This window comes from Rhodotorula paludigena (genome assembly GCF_050403205.1).
Source record: "Rhodotorula paludigena JCM10292 DNA, Rt_paludigena_JCM10292v1_ctg81, whole genome shotgun sequence".
NCBI lineage: Eukaryota > Fungi > Basidiomycota > Microbotryomycetes > Sporidiobolales > Sporidiobolaceae > Rhodotorula > Rhodotorula paludigena.
Window position 1 is genome coordinate 39,089 of NW_027481377.1, and position 19,010 is coordinate 58,098.

Here is a 19,010-nt window from a genome sequence, read left to right on the forward strand (position 1 = left end):
CTGTTCTGTGCTTCCGCTCGTCGAGGGAGAGACGCAGAGACCACGCGGAAGCCAAAAGCACGGCGACAGCAAACCATAAGCGGAGCGTACCTGGCAAGCGTGAACAGCGTCAAACCAGCTGCTGAGTATCAGGAAGCTGGCTGGAATTCGGTCCAGCCTTTCGTGTGCACCCTCTCCCACTCGAACCTGACCGGGCGGAGGTCAACCTCTTGCGCCGATGTCAACTCCTCGCGATGCGGCTGGGACCGAGGCAGTCGTGCCTGTACTCCCGCCAGTGAGCCCTGCGCTGGACTTTGCAGCTGGCACCGTTGCAGGTGCGCCCTTGTCCGCTCGCTCGTCTCGTCTCGGCACGCCGTCTCGTCGCGTCACCCATGCTGATGCGCCTTCACGGTGGCTGCACAGGCATCGCCAGCTTGTTCACTGGACACCCTTTCGACACCGGTGCGCGCTTACGCTCTCGTGTGTCTGCGTCGTCAAGCTGACCTAGAGGTGGGGGTGGGGGGTCCTCGCGCAACAGTCAAGGTCCGCCTGCAGACGCAACCACGCCCGGCACGAGCCGTCCAGGCGAATGCTGCGACCGAGAAGCCCGCCGAGCTGTACTACCGCAATGCTGGACATGCGTTCGCTCGCGTCGTGCGCGAGGAAGGGGTGCGTCGGCTTTGAAAGGCTTTCGGCTGCGTCGTACGCTGTACGGCATGCTGATGAAGGTCTTCTTGAACTCGCGCAGATGGCGGGGCTGTACAAGGGCGTTGTGCGTCTTGTTCCCTCCGCCTGCGTACCGAAACCCATCTTGCTTACCTCTTTATGCGCGCTTCGCTACTCAGACCTCTCCTATGGTGTGTGCATGAGCTCATGTCCGGCGACTGTCGCTTGCGAGCGTACGCTGACGGTGCGGCGAGTCGTTATACGCAGCTCGGTGTTGCCCTCATGAATGCCTCGGTCTTCACGTCGTACAAGCTTGCGATGAACGCAATGCTGTCGAGTCCGGACACGGAGCCGACCCTGACGCAAATCACAGCCGCGGGAGCAGCAAGCGGAGTCTTTACGTCGTGCGTCGCGCTTCTATCCATTGATGTCAACGCCATCGTTGCTGAGAACGACGCCTCGCTCTGCAGCGTTATAACTACGCCAATAGAGCGTCTCAAAATCCTGCAGCAAGCGTCCTCCGTCGGCGCCCGCAGCGCGCAACCCTCAGTCGTTGCCCTCGTGCGCTCCCACTCGCTCCGCTCGCTCTACCGCGGCTGGTCCGCGACCCTCCTCCGCGACTTTGGCTACGGGCCCTACTTCCTCGTGTACGAGTATGTCGCGCGCGGAGGCAACTTTGGGCTGTTCTCGAGCGGCGCTGCGGGCGAGGAAGGGAAGAGGCGGAGGGTCAAGGCGGATCTGGTGGACGAGGTCGAGAATGAGGTGCACGGGAGCGACGGACAGGCAGGAGCGGGCGCGGTGAGGGTGCTCGTGGCGGGTGGCTTGGCGGGGATTGCGGGATGGGGATTCACGTGAGTCGTTCGTTGCTGTTTCTGCGTTCCGGTCCTCTGCAGGACGAACACACGCATACTAGTAGCGATGTCCTTACTCAGCGCTTGCATTCTTCTCGCAGCTTTCCAATAGACGTCGTCAAAACCAAGATACAGGCCGAAACGCTCCCTTCTTCGCCTTCGCCCACCATTCCAGCCTCTACAGCATCAATCGGCACGCTGCCAGCTCGGCCGAGAGCAACAGACGCGACTCTGCGGTCGGCTTTCCTGGCAACATATCGAGAAGGCGGCTGGCGAGCTTTCGTTGCGGGTCTGGGACCTACGCTCGTGCGCAGCGTGCCCGTCAACATGGTGCGTCTTCTGCACTGCAATCTTCTTGCCTGAACTGCTCTCAGCTGCAGCTAGAGTGCAGGCTCCTCGTAGAGCTCCGTAGCCTGACGCTCACTTCGCCTCGCCCAGGTCACGTTCGCCGTGTTCGAACTTGTCGTCTCGACTTTCCGGTAGACTTGCACACTCACGCGCACCATGATACCCTCGTAACCCTTACCAACATGCACCTAGACCCTGCAAATCTTGTCTCGCACTGCACAACCCCTCTGCTGCACGTGCGGCGAAATGCCCCTCATCGGCTTGCGAGAGAAGTGACGTTCCCTGTGCGCGCTCTCTCGCATCTCCTCCTCGTCCCGCAAAGCTGGCGACACTCGCTCGACGCACCATGGCTGAACACGCAAAGGTCTGCACCACCCGTGCTGCCCGCCTGCGCTTGTCCGGCTGACCTCTCGCCCTCGCGAGCCTGCAGACCATTGCACGCTGCAAGCGCCTCATCCCGCCCCTGTCGCCCGAGCTGCACAAGGGCCAGGCAGGCCGCATTGGCGTCGTCGGCGGCTCGAAGGAGTGCGTCTCGCCTCGGTGGCGCTCTGGAAAGCGACGCTGACCCCCACCTCTCGCCGACACCTCCACTCGCTGTCGCAGCTACTCGGGCGCACCGTACTTTGCGAGCATGACGACTCTGCGCCTCGTGCGTTTCCACAGGCTCTCTGGAGGCAGGGCGGCGAAGGAGACGATGCAACTGCTGATCCCGTCTCGCCGTCGTGCAGGGAGCCGACCTCGCTCACGTCATTTGCGAACCCGCTGCTGGCAGTGCGTTGTTGCTCTCTCTTGCCAGAGTCGAGTGCGAGCTACTGTGCTGACGAACGTGGTTTCGCGATCCTCGACAGACATCATCAAGACGTACTCGCCCGACCTCATCGTTCACACCGACCTCAACGAGAACCTGTGCGTCTTGCGTCGAAGGCTCTTGCGTGCCTGCTCCAGCGCGAGCTGAGGAGTGACGTTTTGACTTGACGCGATCTAATCGCACAGTAACGAAGAGCAGATGGCCGACGTATTCAAGGGCGTCCTCCCGCGCCTGCACACGCTTGTTATCGGGCCTGGGTGAGCATCTCCTCGTTCACCGCTCGAACGAGATACTCACACGGTCCTCACCGCAGACTCGGCCGCGACAAGCACATGCAGCTCGCTGCGCGCACGGCGATCCGCCTAGCGCGCGAAAACGACCTCTACATCGTCCTCGACGCCGACGGCCTCTTCCTCGTGCAAAACGACCCGAGCGTCGTCCGGGGCTACAAGCGCGCCGTGCTCACGCCCAACGTCGTCGAGTTTGGGAGGCTGGCCGAGGCTTGCGTGAGTTGCGGATCGCTGCGTTGTGGTCTCGTCCTTCTCGGTCACTCGTCCGGAAGGAGCTGCTCGTCGTCCAGGCAACCGCCACTCACCGACCATTCTCCTCGCAGAACATCGACCCAAAGTCGATGGAACCGTCTCAACTCGCGTCCGCCATCGCACAGCACCTCCAAGGCCCGACGATCGTGCAAAAGGGGCGCGAGGACCGCATCACGAACGGGCACGAGACGCTGGTGAGCGAGGTGACGGGCTCGTCGCGGCGATGCGGCGGACAGGGCGACGTGCTCAGCGGCGCGGTCGGGACGTTTTTGGCGTGGGGCAAGAACTACGAGGAGAGGGAGGGCAAGGACGAAGAGTGCGTCTCTTTTCGCTTACTCGGGATTGGTCTGCCGTTCAATGCAGCTGCTGCCGCTCTGGACGCCTTGACTTGCTCCTGCCGAAGCACTGTTGCTGACGCTGGTTTCCCCGTGCTCCCTACTCGCCCACCGTACGGTCGTTTGTCGTGTCCGCCCTTTTCAATCACAGCGACCCGATCAAGCCCGACGAGATTACGCTCCTCGCTGCGTACGCCGCGTCGTCGCTGACGCGCACGGCGTCGCGGCTCACGTTCGCGCAGCACAAGCGCGCGATGCAGACGGGCGAGATGCTCGGCTTTGTCGGACAGGCGTTCGAGGAGGTCTTTGGCTCGGAAGAGGTCGCCGACCAGGGGCTCGGCGGCGCGGAGGGGCTCGTGGGGAAGGTCGTGGGCGCGATCAAGGGGAGTTTGTGAGCGGGATGAAGGAGGGGAGACGTAGACGGGCGGGAGTCGCGACGACTTCCGCCTTTTTCTGATCTGTAAAGAAACAAGCAGTGCCTCTCAGAAAGATTGAAGGCGAGGCGATGGAGCCTGAGAGAATCGCTTGTCCCGGTCGACGACCGTTCCGCGTGTTAGTCGCCCTTGTTCTCGCTTCCCCAGACCATCGGCTTTCACGGGAGGACTCGACATCCTGCTCAAATTGCCTGAGGAGCTCACTAGACCACTCTAGAAGCGTTGCGCGGGTAGTCGACGATAGCCGGGTCGAGCCGCTGTCCTGGTCTTGCTCGTTCCGCACTCAGTCGTTCGCTCGAGATGGCTCTCGCGGGCCAGCCGCCGTTCAAGCGACTGCGAACAGACGGGTGCGCTCGCTGTCCGCCCCGTCCACTCCGTTGCTTGCCTTGCCCACTCCTCCGGCTCCTCGTCCTCGCAAGGCAATCTCCCGTCCTCACCGCTGGTCCCGCGCCCGCAGGTTCGCCAACTACTCGGTCGCGTTCTCGCCATTCTTCCCGGGCAAGCTCGCGCTCGCCGGGGCCGCCAACTTTGGGCTCGTCGGCAACGGGCGCCTGAGCGTCGTGACCCAGGATGCTCCGCCCTCTGCTCCGGGAGGACTCGTGGTTGAGAAGGCGTGCGTCTCTCAACTTTCTGTCGTGTCACACGGTCTGCACAGCAGGATCTGCGACTCTCGGAAGACGTGCGCTGACCACTTCGACGCATGTGGGGGGCGTTCTCCTCTCCCGCAGGTTCGACACGCAAGACGGATTGTACGACTTGGCGTGGTCAGAGTGCCACGAGAACCAGATCGTGACGGGCAGCGGCGACGGAAGCGTCAAGCTGTGGGACGTCATGCTCAACGTGAGTCTCGCCGCTTCCTCGCCCGAGTCTGCAGCAGAACGGGCCACCCGCTTCTTGTGACTCTTAGCGTGGTGCAAGAAGCTCACTATAGCTTGCCGCAGGACTTTCCGATTCGGAAATGGCACGAGCACCAGCGCGAGGTCTTTTCGGTCGACTGGAGCAACCTGCAGAAGGAGCTCTTCTGCACGAGCAGCTGGGACGGGACCATCAAGATTGTGTGTCTCATGCACTGCGTACCTTGTGAATCAGCTGACCCGCTTTTGACCCACAGTGGACGCCCGACCGCCCCGCCTCTCTGCAAACAATCCCTGCGCACGGCGCCTGCGTCTACTCTGCCCTCTTCTCCCCCTCGCAACCTTCCCTCATCGCCTCCTGCTCCTCTGACGGCACCCTCGCGCTGTGGGACACGCGCACCCCGCTCCCTCCATCTACTCCCGCCGCGCCGGGCCAGCCCGCGCTCGCGACGCCGCAGCTCTCGCTCCCCGCGCACCCGGGCGCCGAGGTGCTCGACCTCGACTGGAACAAGTACGCGTCGCACCTCGTCGCGAGCGCGAGCGTCGACCGCACCGTCAAGGTGCACGACCTGCGCCACGCCGCACCGTCCGCGCCCTCTGCGGCAGGGCAGCCCCAGTTCCAGCCGAACGCGACCGTCGCGACGCTCCTCGGGCACGAGTACGCCGTGCGCCGCGTCGCGTGGAGCCCGCACTCGGCGGGCGTGCTCGCGACCGCGAGCTACGACATGACGTCGCGCGTGTGGAGCGTCGACGCCGCCGCTGCTGGAGGAGGCGCCGGCGGCGGGATGGCTTTCTCGGCGCAAGGGGGCATGGGCGCGCGGATGGAGCGCGTGTGGGACCGTCACACCGAGTTTGTCGTTGGTTGCGCGTGGAGCTTGTGGGAGGAGGGGACCGTCGCGAGTTGCAGCTGGGATCAGGAGGTGCACCTGTGGCGGTGACGATTGTAACGCTCGCGCGACGGGTACCAGCTCTCACGAGTCGCAGTGCATGCGGATAAGGAGTCTATGCAGGTGAGGGACGTACAACAAGGTGGAACGCAAGGTGGTGGACGGAACGAGAAATGCTGCAGCGGCGAGCGAGCGCACTGACTACTGTGCCGCACTCTTGGCCTTCTCCTCCTGCTCGAGCTTGATCTTCTCCGCCTGCTCCGTCAGCCGCCGCACCGTCTCGTCGTCCTTCTTCGCCTCGCCGTCCGCCGCCTCCGGGCCAGCCTTGAGCTCGCCCTCAGCCTCCTCCGCCTTACTCTCGTCGCCGCCCGTCGGCTTCTTGACGCCGAGGCCCATGCACCCGAGGAGGTACCCGACGCACTTCTCGCGGCGCACGCGCTCCTGCCCGCGGGGCGTGTCCTGGTCCGCCTCGCTGACGACGAGCGCCTCGCACGCCTCTTCGGCCTCCTGCACGGCCGTCTTGCCGTGCGTGTTCTGGACCGAGAAGGCGTCGAGCGGGAGGAGCGGGCAGATGAGCTCGAGGACGGCGAGGTGGTAGTTCAGCGCGGCCCAGTGCAGCGGCGTCGAGAGGGCCGAGTTCTGCGCCGAGAGCGCCGCGACGGGCAGTCGGTCAAGGAGGTACTTGACGATGTCTGCCGAGGGGGGACAGTGTCAGCGCGAAACTGCGTACGTTCCGTTAAGCGACACGAGAGGCGAACGCACCGACATGCCCATTGCCCGCGGCCATGTGTAGCGGCGTGTTGCCCCGGTCGTCCTTTGCCTCGGCAAGCCAGCGGTCCCCGTAGTGCTCGGCGAAGCGCTTGATGTCGTCAAAGTCGCCCTCGTCGACATCGCCGTAGCGGCAGCAGTCGAGGAGCGCGAAGATCTCCTCCTCGTTCGGTGTGGGTGCAGGTGCGGCCCTGTACAGAGTGTACTAGGAAGTCAGCGAGCGTTCCGGGCTTGCAGAGCTGTTGTCCCGGCGACAGAGGTGGGGCAAGGTCGACGAGCTGATGAAGAGCAGGAAAGTGGCCCAGACTCTCTGAACAGCAGACGCACATGTAGAAAGTGCTATCGAGTGCTTCTGAGCTCGTCTTGGGCGCGAAGAAAGGCTCGAGCGGCGAGGAGCGGTGTGGACGGGCGCTGAGCCGCCTCAAGCTCGACGGCGACGAGGCGGTGCTCTTCCCTCCGCATCTTCGCCCTCGCTTGCATTGTGCAGACTGATAGCTTGTTTATGCGGTACTGTCAGGCAGGCAAAGCCTGCTGCCGACTAACGCTTTCGGTCCCCCGCCCCATGCTCCACTCGATCTCAATTGTTTCCCGCTGGTGTGTATGCTGTCATGGTTCAAGCTGCTGCCACACAGTGATGCCTCCGCTCTTGCATCATCGCCGTCTCCCAAGCTGCCCTCCCTCCCGCGCCGCGTGTATACCCCCGTGTGCACTCACCGGGCCCTCCCCCTCCCCCTCGCCGCGCCGCTCCTCGCCGCGCCGCGCGCGCCCCGCGAGCCCGTTCCGCCCGCGCTACGTTCGCGCGCAGCGCTGAAGAGGAAGTCGTAGAAGAAGAAGGGGAAGGCGCCGCCGAACATGTCGTCGTCGTCGTCGGCCATTCCCGAGTGGAATGGGCACGGGCAGCCGTCTTCGTTGTCCTGTGCATTTGTGACCCGTTGTGACCCGTGACAAGAGCTCAGCAGGCGATCAAAGACAATGCACGCTCTTACTCAGGGGGCTGTCTTACGCACCGAGCCTTCGTCGTAGCGCTGCCTGCGGCGCTCGTCCGACAGGATCTCGTAGCTGGCACGGAGCTCCTTGAACTTTTCCTCGTCGCCGCCCTATTCGCTTCCAGGGATCAGCTTCTTACCTCGGGCTCGAGCGCGGGGAGTTGGCGGGGAGGGTTCCAGGGGCGCGGGCGCACCTTGTCTGGGTGGTGGCTCATCGCGAGCTTTTTGAACGCCGCCTTGATCTCGACAACGGTCGCGTCACGCTCGACGCCGAGGATCTTGTAATGGTCCTGCAAGATTTCAGCGCGTCTGGTCAGCTCTGCGAAAAGGGGGTACGCCGCACGCAGCGCGCAACGCGTGCCGGGCGGAGGCGTGCTGTACAACGCATAACAGCCAACGCACCTTGCGCTTGGCCTGCCTCTCTGCCCACCTCCTGTCCTCCTCCGCCTTCCTCTTCTCCGCGTCCTGCTTGAGCTTCCTCACCCTGACCTCGTCGCGCTCCTTCTCGAGCGAGCGGCGCTCCTCGCTCCCCTCGGGCGCGATCGAGGCAGCGACAACGAGATCCTCGTACGCGTTCGAGAGGTCGTCGAGCTGGAGGTACGCCTGCGCGCGGTGGTGCAGCGCCTTGACGTAGCGCGGGTTGAGCGAGATGGCGGCCGAGAAGTCTGCGACGGCGGCGAGGGCGCTGCTGTCCTACGACGCCGAATCCAACACAAGTTTCAGTGCTCTCGCTCTCTCGCACGGCAGGTTAGACGAGACCGGGCAGTGAGCACCTTAAGCTTCGCGAGAACGCGATTGCCGAGCAGCACGGCGAGGACCGCGCGACACTCGGTGTCGACTTCGATCGCCTGACTGTACCACTTGATCGCTTCGCCCCATTGCTGCGCCTTGAAGGCAGCGGCACCCTTGTCCTTGAGCGTCGAGAGGCGCGAGAGGCGATTCGAGAGACTCCTGCGTGTCGATGGTGGTGAATTCGATTGGTCTACTGCATCATGACCAACTTCGGAAGCAGGGATTGTTGCCGCTGGGTCCAAGGAGACGAGGCGAGGTGTAGGACGGCGAGACTCACTTGACCTTCTCAAGCGCCGAAGCCGTTCCGCTCCTGACATTGCTCAGCACCGCACTCGCCTCCATGATCTTGTTGAGCTGGTAGAGCGCAGTCGCTTTGGCGAGCGCCGCACGAGCCCAATCGCCCGGTTTCTCACGGAGAATCTGGCTTTGTATTCCAACGTGCGCCATCAGCGTGTGCAGCCTCGGACACACAATCGCAGACGGGCACAAGTAGCCACGCACCTGGCGCACGAGTCGAGCTCGCTCCACTTCCTCGCCCCCTCGAGCGCCTCAAACCGCCACACCTTGGCAACCCAGGGCACGCCCGCCGCGCCCCTCCCTCCCTCACGCGGCTGCATCCACAAGTCGCGCGCGTCGTCCCACTCCTTGAGCGCGAACATCCACTGCTTGTTTGCGAGCGCGTTCTGGATGTTGTGCACGTGTGCGGCGAGGCGCGCGAGCGAGGTGAGGCGGGAGGGTGAGGGCGCGGAAGCGGAAGCGCCCGCAGACGATGCCGACGAGAGGAGCGAGTAGGCGTTGGCGACGAGACCGCGATCGAGTAGCTCCAGAGCATCGTTGATAAGATTGTCCGAGCTTTTGGCAGGTCCGAGGCTGTCCGTGGACAGGCGCGAGTCGCTGTCGGCGGTGCGAGGCGGCGTGAGCGGCGGTGAGGGCGGGGCAGTCGCAGTCTGCTGGCTAAGCGGCTTCTCGGGCTCGATACAGCTGTTCAGCGGCGTCACGGGCTCCTGGCGAGGTGCTGGCGTGCTGGCAAAGGTCGAGCGAGGGCGTGAGTTGAAGCGCGACAACGAAGAGGCCGAGACGCACGGGACGGGTTTGGCCTTGTGCGCCTTGCGCTGCCCACTCTTCTTGCCCATCTTACTCTGCTGTCGTAGTGGCGGATCCCTACTTAACGTGGGAGGAGAAGCGAAAGAAGCGGACGTTCCCCGCTCGCGCGAGCCGGCGCGTCGACGACACGCGGTCAAAGCGCCGGAGTCAGGAGCCACGATGAGCTGGCAGACAATTGCAAGCCTGTGAACGAAGCCTGATCACGACCCAAGGAAGCGAAGATTCGCGAAGAGCGGCAAGCGAAAGGCGACGCGCGGAACGCCTCGCGACGCGAAGGCCCGTGCACGCTCGCTCTCTCGAGGAGTCTGCTTCGGCGACACATACACGTCATACGCAGCTGCGTCTACCGGGTCTGCCTCTTCAAGACGCCCTGCTTGACCTTCTGCCGCCGGACCCAGCCCAGCGCGACACCAGCGACAGCCGACAAGAAAGCCGTCACGCCGACTGCGCGATACGGCAGTGTCAGAGCCGAGCCACAAGCCACAAGAGAGGAGCGGCGCACCGAAGATGATCATGTTGCTGAACCCGAACCTGCCCCAACCCTCCGTTCCTGCGTGGTCCGGCCGGTACAGCCCCTGCGAGACGAACGGCATGACGATGCTTGCGACGCCGCGCACGAACGAGAGGAGGCCAAAGACCATCGTCGCGGTGTAGGGATTGCCGTTCGAGACGTCCAGGGCAGTACCGCCCCAAGCCCTGCGAGAATGCCCAGTCAGACTGGCACGAGATGCATCGCCGGCGGGAACCGCACGCACGCGATCGTTTGGCTGGTGAAGCCGAACAGGACCGCAAAGCCGTAGGTCTTGGCGAGGCTGTCTGCGAGGCCCCAGGCCGTCACCGCGATGAGCGCGCCGGCCGCGCCGCAGATCGAGACGGCGAGCGGGTAGTCGTAGTCGCTGACCCAGCCGGTGACGGCACAGCCGAGAGAAGCAGTCGCGTTGAACACGCCGACAACAACCTCGGCGATAAAGGCCGAGTTGGTCAGGTTCGAGGCGTACGAGGCGAGGTACAGCGTGACGGGGAAAGTTGAGAGCGACGAGAGAACCGATGCGAGAGCCTGCGAGCGCTACGGTGAGTGAGGGAGGCATTCGAGTGAGCTCTGTGAGCGCACCATGATAGAAAACATCGGATCCCGAAGCAGCTTGACATCGACTGCCAGCCAAGGACCGCGCTCGGCGCCCTTGAGCCGGCCAGGCGGGATGCGCGGGCGGATAAAGTATACGGCAATGGAAAAGACGACGGCTGTGATGATGGCCCACGCGCGGATCATCCAGGCGAAGCCGTACTTCTCGAGGAGTTTCGAGATGAGGAAAGGGAAGACCAGGCCACCGACGCCGGTTCCTGCAGGCGCAGTTTGTGCCAGATCAGACGCAAGTCAATATAAGAGCTCTCATGCTGCCCTGCGCCCGGCTCCGACACTGAACCTGCCGAGCCTGCAACTTGACGCACCTGCAAAGATGATACCGCCTGCAAGCCCTTTCCTCTGCACAAACCAGTCATTGAGCCAGGAGAGAACCGGCGCATACAGCACGGCACTGCTCGCTCCGCAGACGACGCCCTGTAGGACAATGAGCTGCCACAGCTTGGTCGACCAGCTCGAGAGGAGCATGCTGCCGCAGTTGATGACGAGAGCCGTCCACAAGGCAGACCTGACCCAGTCGGGGTAGCGGCGGAAGAAGAGGATCACGGCGAGACTGCGCGGGACAGGGCGTCTTGAGTTTCGCGCGGAACGAGGAGACGAGAGGTGACTGCGCACGGAAGACAGAACTGGACTCCGAGTTGGACGGCGCCGATGGCAGAGAGGGAAGACAGACTGTGCGAGCTCCAAGGCTCGTGACGCTGCAGGTATACGAGGATGGTTGCGCTCGAGTACGAGTAGCCCCAGCTATTTGCGCGAGTCAGCAGCCGTTTCTTCACAAACATTCGAAATATGCGGCGCACATGAAGGTCCTGCACGACAATGTCTCAGCTGAGCCCAGTCAAAGGAAGAAGCAGCGAGACGACGCACTCGAGAAAGAAGGCGGCGGCTACGAAAGCCCAAGCAAGGCGACCGCGGTCGACGGGCGGCAACTCCTGTGCGCCTGCCTCTCCTTCTTCGCCGATGTTGAGCCCTTCGAGTCGCCGCGCTGGACCGTCGTCGGTGCTTTCGACAGCATCACTCGCTGCTGCTGCCGAGCGGATCGACGTTGCCGGTGTCTTCGACTCGGGCTCGAACGGGTTGCCGATCGAGTCAGGCCGTCCGCGAACAGGCGAGGGCGGCGCAGGCGTGATTGTGTCAAGCTCGATGGGCGCCGTCGAGTGCGGCATCTCGGCGGATGGAAAGTGGGGAGCCGACGGGACGAGGAGACGTCTCAGGCGGCCTCAAAGGCGATGGGCCGTTCTACGGGGCAGAGGGCAGTTCCTTGCAGGTTAAGCGCTCTTCAGCGACGAGCTTCTTGCTCACTGCGCGAAGGATCGCTTGACTTGCGCCCAAAGTCCGTCGTCCCTTTCGGACGCGGACCGTCCTTGCTCACCCACCGTTGCTGTCGCCACGCAGGCAGCAGAAGTCTGTGTGGCATCAAAGCCTGTCGCTACACTGCCCGCGCTGTCCGTCAACCTTAATGCTCGCCGCTGGCTGCGCCTCTTTGACGCTTCCTGCTTGACTCTCGCTTGGTACGGACCTCCTGTCAGTCCCGACAAGCTGCTTCTCTGCTGCTAGTCACAGCAAAGCTGCTGGGATGCAGACTGCGCATCGCGTGCGACGCGGCAAGTTGGGACTCGGCTCTGCTTCGCCACAAAGGAGATCTTTCGCTCCGTCCTTTCGTGCGGACCGGAGCTGGTTCTGTGGCTGTGCTGCTTGCAAAGCTTCGCTTTGTACGGCGACGCGCTCCTCCTCTTCCTTTCCTCTGCTTGCCTTTCCCTCCGCGAATACGACGTCTTCCCTCTATGTCACACCGCGGCCATTCGAGCACGTTCAACAGAGCTCGCTCGGTCTCGCCCATCCCTGTTGAACGCCTCAAGGAGATCCGGGAACTCTTCACAGCCATAGCGAACTCTGCGCTTGGTCACGGTTTTCATGAAGACCAGAAACACGCTGCCACGGAATGGGTAAACGCGCAGTACGAGATGTGGGAGGACTACCTCTCGTCGCTGCCCAAAAAAACGTACAACAGGGTTCACCGGTACCTTGAGAGGTTGGCACTTGAGGTCGCCGCGTTTCATCGCGAACAGAAACGCGGCTCGGAAGGCATCGAAGCATGCCTAGAGCTACCCGCAGGCCTCCGTTCAGCGCTCTTAACGCGTGCAAATACTGACTCAAAATGGACCCAAGGTCCATGTTGTGCCGCCGCTGGCGCTGCGCAAACTGATCGAGGAGGTGGGCGGCGAATGAGCTGTCACTTGCCTTCCCCCGCCGCAGCTGAACTGGTTCTTTCGCCTTACAGAAACTGTCGATTTCACCCCAGATCGCATCAGAGCATGTCGATGAGTCTGGGGACTTTTTGGACGCTGCGCAATTCTTCGTCAAGAATGCAAGCGGATCGCACGGCCCCGGTGTCTCTGTTCTGAGCTGAAGTCCGAGTCCTGCAGGCAGTCCCGGCTCAACCCAGCAAGGAGGAGTATCCCTTGCTCCACTTGCTCTGGTCGCTGGTGCACGAGGACGGAGGCGAGGAGCCTAAGCATCATTCCCTTGGCAAGGACCGCGGCCTCTCGGGCACATGCCTCCGATACGAACAAGACACTGATGCAAGTGACTTCGCAGGGCCGCCTCGGACCGGAGCCGCGCATCGCCGCGAGGATTGCCAGGGTGCACTACGGCACGACGCCCGAGCGCTGGGCGGCCGAGACGGCGCAGCGAGGCAGGTTCTGAGCCAAGCGCTCAATCTTCGCCATTTTGCTCGACCTTCGCGAGTTCACTTCTGGAACAAAGGTGTCCCGAATAGCCGCGGTCGATCTGAAGAAGCGAAAAACGAAAGCAGGCGCGGAGCCTGACGACGTTGATGCCCAGAGCCAGCGAGAAAGCTTCCGACACGCCTAACACTCGATCAACTAGGTTCAGACAATGCGTCAGTCTCAGCAGGGACGTGTGCGGCAAGCAGAACGCTCATCAGTGCGAGGGAGACAAGCGGGAGGAGAATCGAAGAAGCAGGACGAGCGGTGGTGCAAGAGCAGGACATCGCGAGCACTGGGCATCCCGAGCAGCTCCTCGGCATCGCGATAGACCCGCACGAGTGTGAGTGGGCAGCGTCACGACGAGACCCGCCTCATCCGCTTCTGTTGCTCTCGCCGATCCCCGCGCGCTCCTCTGCTCTTCCTGCCTCGTACGCGATCCCGAGACGCGCCAGTTGCTTGACAGACACCATCAAGCGCACCCACCGCTTACCGTGCGCCCTCCTCACCCGTCGCTCTTCCTCATCACCTCGCGCCCATTTGTGATCGACCCGCTCCCCCGTCCCTCCCCTCTCGCACGCCGCAGCCATGGCCCAGACGCCGCGCAAGTCCCCCGCAAAGAAGACGACCATCGCGGTCAAGAAGACGGTCACGGCGCAGAAGCGCATCGCGCAGCAACCGCTCGGTGGGGCGGGCGCAGCGGCGGGGCCGGGAGGAAAGGCGCCGAGGAAGAGCACGGGCGCGACGGCGGGCAAGGGGCCGAGGCAGAGCACGGGAGGAAAGACGAGGCGTGCGTCTGCTCGATTTCACCGGTTGTGGAGCTCGCTGGACCAGGTTGCACCGCTCGCGCTGCACGAGGCGGTGATGCTGCCGCAGCGCACTTCGCGTGCCGTATCTTGCGGACAAGCCGGTCCAGCAGAGGGTCTCGTAGTGCCAACAGTGCGCTGACACTCCCCGCATCCTCGCACAGATGGCCAACCAGCACCTAAGCAGCCGGCGCAGCGGAAACCGCACCGCTTCCGCCCGGGCACGGTCGCGCTGCGCGAGATCCGGCACTACCAGAAATCGACCGACTTGCTCTTGCGACGACTGCCGTTTGCGCGATTGGTGCGTCACGACTCCCGCTGTGCACTTTCGGTTGCTTTGCCCGCATACAGGTCAGGCAGGGCGCTGATAAATGGACCGTATCTCGCTGCACACAGGTCAGGGAGATTGCGACCGAGTTCTTCGAGGACGAGGACGGCAATGGCGTCGGGCTGCGGTGGCAGAGCTCGGCGCTCGTCGCGCTGCAAGAAGCAACCGAAGCGTGCGTCTTTTCGCCTTCTTTCGCTGTTGGTGATGCCGGTGCCAGACCGGCACGGCTACTTTCCTGAAGTCTTGGAATCAGGCACTGACAACATTCTCAACACTGCTCAGATACCTCGTGCACCTCTTCGAAGACTCGAACCTGTGCGCGCTGCACGCCAAGCGCGTCACCATCATGCAGCGCGACATGCAGCTCGTGCGGCGCATTCGCGGCGACTTTATGTGATCGCCACTCGCACTCGCTGCGGCAGGTGCTTGGCCGGGGAGGTGTACCCGCAGGAAGGAGAACGGGAGAAGGAGGTCTGTAGGAATTTGGCTCGCGGTTGGATACCCGTCGTTCTGGTATGGATAGGCTCTCCTTCGTTGTATCTGGTAATATCTGTCACGGTCTGCGGTTAGTTCGCCGCACGAGAGTGTCGCTCGACGCTTTCCCATACTCTGCGCCTCGGCGGAGTTGGCGAAACCAGTTGGAGCCCAGCGACGCACAGTCGGTTGCGTGCTCTCCTCTCCAACAAGCAGACGGATGCTGGAAAGTTCAACGGCGTCGAAGTGCGTCCGGGCTGACTTTGCCGTGCGCAGAGAAGCGTGCCCGCCCGGAAAGTAGGAGCGAAGTCGACGTTCCTCTTGCTAGAGTCGGGCAAAGTCGAGCGACCGCACAGATATTAAGATCTTGGACGCATCACTGAGCAGATCTGCAGGTCGCAAGCCTCCCAAAACCGGCTGACAAGCCGCGAGCAGCAAGACGAGCTCGGAAACTGATGAAGCCGGTTTGCGAGCGGAGCACGGCGCGCACTGCGCAATCTCCAGCGCGGATCCTCTCGAGTCGTAGCCTAGACTGTGTACGTAGCAGCAGAAGTGCGCAAGACGCGAGACGAGCAAAGGGGTCGCGGGCAACTTTGCGACGAGCTCCCCTCTGGTCCCGACTCGCCGCTTGCTCTCGCTCGCACGCACCACGACGATGTCTGCGCCCGCCCCTCCCGCCCAGCAGGGCCAGAAGAAGCGCCACCGCCCCTACCACCGCAATCGCAAGCCCAAACCCGCCCAGGACGGCAGCACCGCTCCCGCGAACGCGTCCCCCGCTGCGCCCGTTCAGCCCCATCCCAGCGCGGCTGCCACCCCGCTCAGCCTCGCGAGCACCGTCACGACGCCGTCGCAGACCCCGCGCGCCGCGACGCCCGCTGGCGCAGCAGGAGCAGGAGTCGTCCCCGGCTCGGCGCTGTCCAAGACGTTCTCGTCGACCCGGTTCGCAGACTTTGCCCAGCAGGGTCTCATCTCGCAGCAGACGGCGCGTGGTATCGCTTCGGGCGGGTACGAGTACTGCACCGAGGTGCAGGCGATGACCTTGCCCGTCTGCTTGACTGGTGTCGATGTGTGCGTTCAGAGCACTCGATTCTTCTTCCTTCTAGCTTGCGGTCATACTGACAGTCCCTATTGTGCTCCAGGCTCGCTCAGGCTCGCACGGGCACGGGCAAGACGCTCGCCTTCCTCATCCCCTCGATCGAGAACCTCCTCCGCGCCCCGACCCAGCCGCTCAAGGGGCAGATCTCGGTCCTCGTCCTCTCGCCGACGCGCGAGCTCGCGATCCAGATCGAGGAAAGCGCAAAGACGCTCCTCAGCGGGACACAGTACAAGGTGCAGCACGTCGTCGGCGGGACCAACATGAACGCGGAGACCAAGCGCTTGAACCACGAGCGCTGCGGTGCGTTGAAGCGTACACCTCAACGTGGGTATGTATTGACAGAGCATGCACTCCTCAGACTTCCTCATCGCGACACCTGGCCGCCTGCTCGACCACCTCCAGAACGCCGGCCTCAAGCCCAAGCTCTCTGGTCTTCGCACCCTCATCTTTGACGAGGTGCGTTGAGTTAGCAGATGAACCTCGCACATACTGACGGGCGTACCGCCGCAGGCCGACCGTCTCCTCGAGCAAGGCTTCCGTCAGGACTGCGAGCGCATCATCTCGCACCTCCCGAACCGCGCGCAGCAGCCGCGCCAGACGCTCCTCTTCTCGGCGACGATCCCGGCGCAGGTGCACCAGCTCGGCAAGATGGCGCTCCTGCCGTCGCACCAGTTCGCGTCGACGATCCCGCCCGACGAGGAGAACACGCACGAGTCGGTGCCGCAGTTTGCCCTCACGCCGCCGTCGCTCCTCGACCTCTTCCCGCAGACGCTCGCGCTCCTCCGCAGCGAGATTGCGACGCACGGCGCCGCGACAAAGGTCATGGTGTTCCTCCCGACCGCGCGCGCGACGGGCCTCGTCGCCGCGCTCTTCAAGCGCGTCGGCCTCCAGCAGCTCGCACCCGGGTTCGAAGTGTACGAGATCCACTCGCGCAAGAGCCAGAGTCAGCGCAACGCTGCGGCCGAGGCCTTCAAGGTCGCGCAGGGCGGCGTCCTCTTCTCGTCCGACGTCACGGCGCGCGGCATGGACTTCCGTGCGTTTCTTCACCGCTCTACTGCCGAAAGCTCTGAGGTAGCGTGCATCGCACGCAAACGGCAACACTGACCGCTGTACCCGTTCTCTCCTCGCAGCCAACGTCACGACCGTGATCCAGCTCGGCGTCCCCGCCTCGGCCGAGCAGTACATCCACCGCCTCGGCCGCACTGCGCGCGCCGGCTCGACCGTCGCCGGCGGCGGCGGCGTCGGGATGCTGATCCTCGCGCCGTTCGAGACGTTCTTCCTCCGTCGCCCGGGCGTCTCGTCCCTCCCTCTCCAGCCGCACCCCCTCGCGCAGACGGCGCTCGCCCCGGGCCTCGCGGGCGGGGCGGTCGAGCGCGCGCGGGAGGACCTCGCGCGCGCGATGCCGCTCGTCGACGAAGAGACCAAGGGGCAGATGTACAGCGCGAGCATCGGGTTCTACAAGGGCGTCCTGCGCGACGCGTTCCGCGGGAGCGCGGCGGAGCTCGTGCGCACGTGGAACGAGTTTGCGACGACGCCCGCAGAGAGGGGCGGGTTGGGCTGCGCAGAGGTGCCGGGCAGTGCGTTCGCTCTCTTCTTCTTTGCTGCTCCTTGCACTACTCGAAGGAGCGCGACTGACGCCACTCTTTGTGAGCAGTGCTCGCGCAGACGGTCGGCAAGATGGGCCTCAAGGGCACCCCCGGCCTGCGCATCGTCTCGGCCCTCCCCGGCAAGGAAGGCGGCAACGGGCGCGGTGGTGGCGGCGGCGGCAACGGGCGCGGCGGGCGTGGCGGCGGCGGTGGTCGCGGTGGCGCGGGGAGGGGCCGTGGCGGCGGGAGGGGCGGCGCGAGGGGGCCGCAGTAGAGGTTGCGCTGCTGTGGGTTGGGTCGCATCGCATTGCCATATAGATTTTTTGCGACTGTCACGTGTGGCGCTTTCTCGCTTGCTGGGGCTGCCGTTGGAAGAGGAGACTGCGGCGAGAGATACAAGACTACAACAAGGGGAAGGTACGGAACAGCGCTAGTGGGCAAACCTGCAGACAGTAGAGTCGTCAGTGCTGTCCGGCAGCCTCCTCACCATGATTGCGAGCGTACATGCGGAGGTAGGCCAGCAGCAGGGCACCGGTACCGGACATGACGGCAAAGGCGTATTGCAAGATACTGCACGACGGTGGATGGTCAGCGGTTGAGCAAGGGCTCCAGCGGTTGATCGTGATACGTACTTGAACTTGACTGCCTCCATGCTGTGGGCAAACGAAGTCAGCGCAAGCCAGGAAAGCCAGGAGGGAAGACGAGAAGCGCACGAAGCGCGCAAGAGGCCAATCTCGTTCTCTATCCGCGTGTCGACCTCGGTCAGCTTGCTCTCGCGCGTGCTCATCTCGTCGCGGATGCGGCCCTTTTCAAGGTTGAGGTCGAGGCGGACGCCGGCCTGGGTGCGCGAGATTTCCTCGCGCAGCTTCTGCTTGAGGCGCTCAATGTCGCCGAGGAGGCGCTCGTTCTCGGCCTTGAGGTTCATAAAGTCGGTGCGCTCGGACAGCTCGAGGTTCTGCTTGAGTGCGGCAAAGTCGACCTTCTGGCGGTCATGATGCTGCGGGTGCGAGGGGAGGGGAGGTGAGTCTGTAGTCTCGGCGGCGGCGGCGAGGGGCGGGCGGACCTTGTAGTGCTCTGTGCGGGACACGAGGTTGCTCTCGAGGTTCTGGATCGATTCCTGGACGATCGACTCGAGGGCGTCGACGACGCCCTCTGCCTGGGTGCGGGTGAGCCCCTCCTGCTCGAAGCGCTGGACGTAATCGGCCGAGTCGAAGTAGTCTGCGGCGAGTGCGACACACGTCAGCCTGTCCTCGCCTGTGCGCTGTCGAGGGCAGCACGCGCGACTTACGCTGCGCAAGGGGACGAGGAGCGGCGTGCAGAGGGCGCGACACGGCCGGGGCGGGCCAGGGCCGCACGAGCGAGGGTGTGCGAGCTGCTGCACGTGCACTGTGCGCTGTCCGTGCAAGCATCTTCCCTAGTCGCAGGTTGTATTCGCGAAGTTGCCAACACCCGACGCAACCACAGCGATGGAGTCGACCCTCGACCAGTCGCTCTCCTGC

The 19,010-nt window shown here is 63.8% G+C and overlaps 7 protein-coding genes across 7 annotated transcripts; 5 read left to right on the top strand and 2 right to left on the bottom strand.

Annotated features, from left to right (window-relative positions):
• Nucleotides 1-217: 217 nt before the first annotated feature.
• On the top strand, nt 218-1,979 carry JCM10292_006945 (uncharacterized protein; the record flags this gene model as incomplete). The annotated part of the gene is made up of 8 exons (XM_076652577.1): nt 218-314; nt 403-441; nt 518-648; nt 728-751; nt 913-1,049; nt 1,116-1,496; nt 1,598-1,826; nt 1,935-1,979. 8 exons carry the CDS (start codon nt 218-220, stop codon nt 1,977-1,979), a joined length of 1,083 nt encoding a protein of 360 aa, XP_076501874.1.
• A 211-nt stretch (nt 1,980-2,190) lies between these two features.
• On the top strand, nt 2,191-3,924 carry NNR2 (NADHX dehydratase; the record flags this gene model as incomplete). The annotated part of the gene is made up of 9 exons (XM_076652578.1): nt 2,191-2,208; nt 2,275-2,369; nt 2,448-2,493; nt 2,573-2,615; nt 2,693-2,750; nt 2,838-2,909; nt 2,966-3,158; nt 3,266-3,510; nt 3,681-3,924. 9 exons carry the CDS (start codon nt 2,191-2,193, stop codon nt 3,922-3,924), a joined length of 1,014 nt encoding a protein of 337 aa, XP_076501875.1.
• A 339-nt stretch (nt 3,925-4,263) lies between these two features.
• On the top strand, nt 4,264-5,755 carry PEX7 (Pex7p; the record flags this gene model as incomplete). Its single annotated transcript, XM_076652579.1, has 5 exons — nt 4,264-4,310; nt 4,421-4,576; nt 4,692-4,803; nt 4,905-5,018; nt 5,075-5,755. 5 exons carry the CDS (start codon nt 4,264-4,266, stop codon nt 5,753-5,755), a joined length of 1,110 nt encoding a protein of 369 aa, XP_076501876.1.
• Nucleotides 5,756-5,905: 150 nt separating this feature from the next.
• JCM10292_006948 (uncharacterized protein) lies at nt 5,906-11,661 on the bottom strand (the record flags this gene model as incomplete). The annotated part of the gene is made up of 18 exons (XM_076652580.1): nt 5,906-6,396; nt 6,467-6,663; nt 7,187-7,386; nt 7,480-7,569; nt 7,653-7,748; nt 7,861-8,151; nt 8,232-8,409; nt 8,528-8,674; nt 8,752-9,273; nt 9,334-9,411; nt 9,702-9,798; nt 9,857-10,050; nt 10,110-10,411; nt 10,466-10,695; nt 10,804-11,048; nt 11,111-11,239; nt 11,296-11,304; nt 11,363-11,661. The coding sequence occupies 18 exons, from the start codon at nt 11,659-11,661 to the stop codon at nt 5,906-5,908; spliced, it is 3,795 nt and encodes a 1,264-aa protein (XP_076501877.1).
• Nucleotides 11,662-13,809: 2,148 nt separating this feature from the next.
• Nucleotides 13,810-14,752, top strand: JCM10292_006949 (histone H3 family protein; the record flags this gene model as incomplete). The annotated part of the gene is made up of 4 exons (XM_076652581.1): nt 13,810-14,011; nt 14,192-14,328; nt 14,424-14,527; nt 14,638-14,752. The coding sequence occupies 4 exons, from the start codon at nt 13,810-13,812 to the stop codon at nt 14,750-14,752; spliced, it is 558 nt and encodes a 185-aa protein (XP_076501878.1).
• A 732-nt stretch (nt 14,753-15,484) lies between these two features.
• On the top strand, nt 15,485-17,785 carry JCM10292_006950 (DEAD/DEAH box helicase; the record flags this gene model as incomplete). The annotated part of the gene is made up of 6 exons (XM_076652582.1): nt 15,485-15,897; nt 15,969-16,225; nt 16,284-16,381; nt 16,436-16,958; nt 17,056-17,502; nt 17,580-17,785. 6 exons carry the CDS (start codon nt 15,485-15,487, stop codon nt 17,783-17,785), a joined length of 1,944 nt encoding a protein of 647 aa, XP_076501879.1.
• A 156-nt stretch (nt 17,786-17,941) lies between these two features.
• Nucleotides 17,942-18,920, bottom strand: FMP32 (Fmp32p; the record flags this gene model as incomplete). Its single annotated transcript, XM_076652583.1, has 6 exons — nt 17,942-17,954; nt 18,016-18,081; nt 18,144-18,164; nt 18,225-18,508; nt 18,575-18,729; nt 18,800-18,920. 6 exons carry the CDS (start codon nt 18,918-18,920, stop codon nt 17,942-17,944), a joined length of 660 nt encoding a protein of 219 aa, XP_076501880.1.
• Nucleotides 18,921-19,010: the final 90 nt, after the last annotated feature.